This window comes from Sinocyclocheilus rhinocerous, unplaced genomic scaffold (assembly GCF_001515625.1).
Source record: "Sinocyclocheilus rhinocerous isolate Xijiao unplaced genomic scaffold, SAMN03320098_v1.1 scaffold494, whole genome shotgun sequence".
NCBI lineage: Eukaryota > Metazoa > Chordata > Actinopteri > Cypriniformes > Cyprinidae > Sinocyclocheilus > Sinocyclocheilus rhinocerous.
In genome coordinates, this window is record NW_015628684.1 from 445112 (window position 1) to 449305 (window position 4194).

General features: G+C 38.2%; 1 protein-coding gene across 1 annotated transcript in view; it reads left to right on the plus strand.

Annotated features, from left to right (window-relative positions):
* The first annotated feature begins 1454 nt into the window (after positions 1-1454).
* Positions 1455-4194, plus strand: part of LOC107738014 (uncharacterized) — a 7342-nt gene continuing 4602 nt past the window's right edge. Inside the window, 6 exon segments of the mRNA XM_074560174.1 lie at positions 1455-1638; positions 1719-1801; positions 1880-1969; positions 2087-2214; positions 2691-2831; positions 2906-2977. Coding sequence (XP_074416275.1) covers positions 1616-1638; positions 1719-1801; positions 1880-1969; positions 2087-2214; positions 2691-2831; positions 2906-2977 — 537 coding nt within the window. The 5' untranslated portion in view covers positions 1455-1615.

Sequence of the window (4194 nt, forward strand, 5' to 3'; positions counted from 1 at the left end):
TTCATCGTTTTTATAAATCGAAAAGAAAATTAAACTCAAAACCCCCTTATTGTTTTATCATGTTAGACTTGTCTTAGTGATTTCTGTTATTCCCCTTTATGGAAGGGAAAAAATAGAGAAATAACCGTGACTGATCACACAGAGCTGGTCTGTCATGCTGGGTGCATTTCCTGCAAGCATGTCATTGTCATATCATGATGACACTACAGATGTGACAGTCACACATTCTCAGGCCTAGATGTAATGCAAATTCAATTACATTTTCATTTTTATATGGTTCAACTTTGTTATTGTGATATTTTATTATGTCTTTTTTATTATTGAGTTAGTGGCAAGAAAATGTTATAGTGTTTCTGTGACATTTTACAGTTGATTAAATATATTGCAAGTAATTATGACAGCATGTACAGGCAAATCATCTATTTAGCTTTATTTATTGGTATCATGTCTCCATATGTTATATGCTTAGTTAGTACATCATTTATTTGATACTCTGTATTTCTTTTAGGATTGTCAAATTCTGTAATTTCAGCAGTTCACGTTAACGCAAATGCTTCCTGGCACAGTTTTATGTATCTTTGCTCCCACCTTGTGGACAGATACACCATTACATTGGTTCAATAATCCTTTAGTCAGATTTATTAAAGGGGTCATATGATGCTTTTTTAAAGATCATTATTTTGTGTATTTGGTGTAACAGAATATGTTGACATGCTTTAATGTTCAAAAAACACATTATTTTTCAAATGCTGTACATTATTGTAGGTCCTCTATGCCCCGCCTCTCTCAAACGCTTCGTTTTCTACACAGAATGAATGATTTGTCTACAGCTGAAAAGGTTATATCTCAAAATACCAAATAAAAATTAATAGCTAAAATGAGTGAATAACTTAAAGACTGAAAGAAATTAATGATTAGAAGAACAGTAGTACTATGTATGTATGACTCTATGTTTAAAGTGCAACACTTTGATCCAGACAGAATGGCTTGGTTAGTACACTTAAATTACACCTTAACCTTGCTGTTCCTTTACTTGTTTCACAGTGATTTTATTCCTGCTTTCTACTGTGTATCTTATATAAGCCAACAAATATCAGCCCGCAAATAAATATTTAAACTGTTCTTCTTTTCCTCTTTAACATTTCATGACAACGGCAATGACTACCATGTGTAGATCTTTTTTCTTCTCTCATTTGTTGTTTTGTTGTCTCTGAACAGATGAAGTTCAATTGCCGAACTCACAACATGCTAATTCAATATTCCTTTATTATTATTGTTGTTGTTGTCATAAAGCTAATTAATATGTATTTTTAAAAACCATTTTCAGCTTTGGATAATGGGCGGGGCTTCCAGCCAACTAGGAAAGTCTGGAAAAACCAGTGATTGCAACCAATGAGTTAATTATGTCATGTCCTAATAAGCACCGCTGCTGTTGAAGTAGCCAATCAACACATCCAACTGCTAACAAGTCAATCAACATTACACATTTAAAATATAGCCGTCAGTCACATGTTGTCATTCTTAGCCGCATAGCTCAGGATATTGTTTTAGTGCTAATGTAGGTTTGGTAGTGTTTTAGGCTTTCACATTACAGACACTTAGTTAATCAGTGACTATGGCTTTTGGATTTGTTTCAGGGTAATTGTTTTTTAAGACTTTTTTTTTCTGTATGTAATATGAATCCATTAGCAAACTTGGGTTTGTTCATGTCTTCTTAGAGGGCTGCTTCTCTTGTGTGCAGTAGCTTGTGCACTGCGTGACTCTAAAAACACATTGCAACAGCCCTCCAGACTTCCACAAGGTAAGGGCTTGCAGAAAGATGGCTTTCATTATGTGTTTTCTTGTTTCAAACTGCGTCTGTCTTTTGTTTTGCTCATAGTTCCCATTGTGGTTGAATGCAAGGCCCATTCCCTGTTCATCTCGGTAGACATACCACCTTCTGGCAGTGAGCCTCGTTTTGAGGCCATTGGTGCGTTGACCCCCCTTTTTTTATTTATTTATTTTTTTTCGCTTATGTCTTTACTAATATAGTTTAATGTGGTGTATGGGGTGTTTTCCCATTCTCTTCTCCTTTCTGGTCTCTTAGATGCCACAGGTGCGTATCCTGTCACAGAGAGCTATGGGGCTCAGTGTGGTTACACTTACTCTGTCCTGCGTTTGCTGGGTCGTGTTGATCTCCGAGCATCATACTTCTCCTGTCACACGGGAAATCGGGTACAGAATCCAAAATAGAAAGTTCAAAAGAAGAACCATTTAAGTCTTGTTACTTGATCAAATGAATGCATATTCGCTGAGTACTACACTTCCATAATTGTTTGGAAAAAATAGCTTTGTTTAGCAGAGATGTAGCATTTCTATTTTATAGAAGTGGGCTTTAAAACTTTCTGTTCAAAGAATTCCAAAATGTGTCACGGCTTAAGCATCATGACTTTTCAGCATTGATGAATGTTAGTTGTGCACCAAATCTGCATGTATGAATGCTTTCTTAGGGATTGTGTGATAAGCTGTTGACCTTTAAGTTTTGTCACAGGAATGCAATTAAAATGCGTTCTAAACTAGTAGTTTTATGTTATGAAGGGTCAAAAAAAACAACTACCATTTCAATCAAATGCAGCTTTTTGTTAGTATGATGATGACTTTAACAAACGTTCTTTGTGACCCCCAAGCTTATAACTTATTGTGATTTTCAGAAAGATGAGGTCTTCACCTTCATGTTTGGTGTGTTCATTATGGATAAGAGTGGCAAAGACTCATTTTTCAATGTCTCCAAGACTTGCTCTGTTCCTCCTTTCTCTCCGAGGGTGGTTACATGTGAGGAGAACTACATGGAGGTACGAGTATTAACTTTTTCACATAACTCATTTGCCCTGCTTTATTTGTAAAGGTTTTTCCTCTTCTCCAATAGGTGTCTGTTAGAACTGATCTACGTTGTCCTACAGCTGGCAGTATTGAAGACTTCTCTGCAGCTTTAGCTGTGGTAAGCAGCTAGTTTTTGTTCTTAAAGGGGTCATAGCATGTTGCTAAAAAGAACATTTATTGTGTATTTGGTGTAATGCGTTTATGCGGTTTAAGGTTCAAAAAGCACATTATTTTCCACAATGTACATCGTTTCTCCTCTATGCCCCGCCTTTCTGAAATGCGTAGATTTTTACAAAGCTCATCGGTCTGAAAAGCGGTGTGCTGTGATTGGCCAGCTGTCCAGTGCGTTATGATTGGCTTGAATACCTCAAACGTGTGACAAATTATATGCCCCTTACCATACTGTGTTTCCATCATAGTCTATGGTTTCCATGTGTCCCGGAGCGATGAGATAAAACCCATTACAAACGAGGCATCTGTTGCATCCAGTGGGGACATAATTACTGTTTGTAATGACTTGTACTGTGATTTTATGCTTTGCGTTGTGTATTGCGCCGTGTAAATGCAAAACTGTCTGCATTTGTGATCGGAGAAATGACAAACTAAGCGCTACTCTACACTGCTCAAACTCTCGTTTGAATCATCAGTGGCAAATTCTTTAAATATAAAAAAAAACGTACTTGCAGGCTGTGAGTCAGAAGCGCCAGACTGTCCTTGCAAAGTTGGAAATGCCCCACTTTATAGAAACCTTGTCCTCTTTTGGAAGGCCAAACAAAGTATTTTCGCTTTCCCAACGAAACACACAGTGGCTTGAGTGAGTGGCGCCCGGCGGATTCGACAAAGGAGGCTTGCGGCAGCCAAATGTGACGACCCCTGGCTGGACTCCGCTTCGGCCACGGTGAAGGCCGATCTGGCGATCCACAGCGCGAAGTTGATGTTTTTCCTCCGCAACCAGCACGGATCAGCTCCAGGCATGACGAAGCGGATATCGTCCTCTTTTGGAAGGCCAAACAGTTTCGCTTTCACAACGAGAAACGCAGCATAGTCACAACATGGTGGCGGCAACAATACTACAGCGAGAATAAGTTATGCTGCCTTTGCGTGAACATTTGGGCGGCGTTATGCAAATCTTCCCACACAGTGATGTAGATATGTGGGGGCGTGTTTAAATGAGTCATTTTAGGAGAGCATGTACAAGTTAACTTTTATAAAGAATATCTCTTTGGATTTGAGACTTTAGTCTTTGCAACTTTACAGATCTTCTTTATGCACCAAGAGCTTGTAACACTCCAAAGAGAAAGGAAAAATTGAAATCGCATCATATGACCCCTTTAA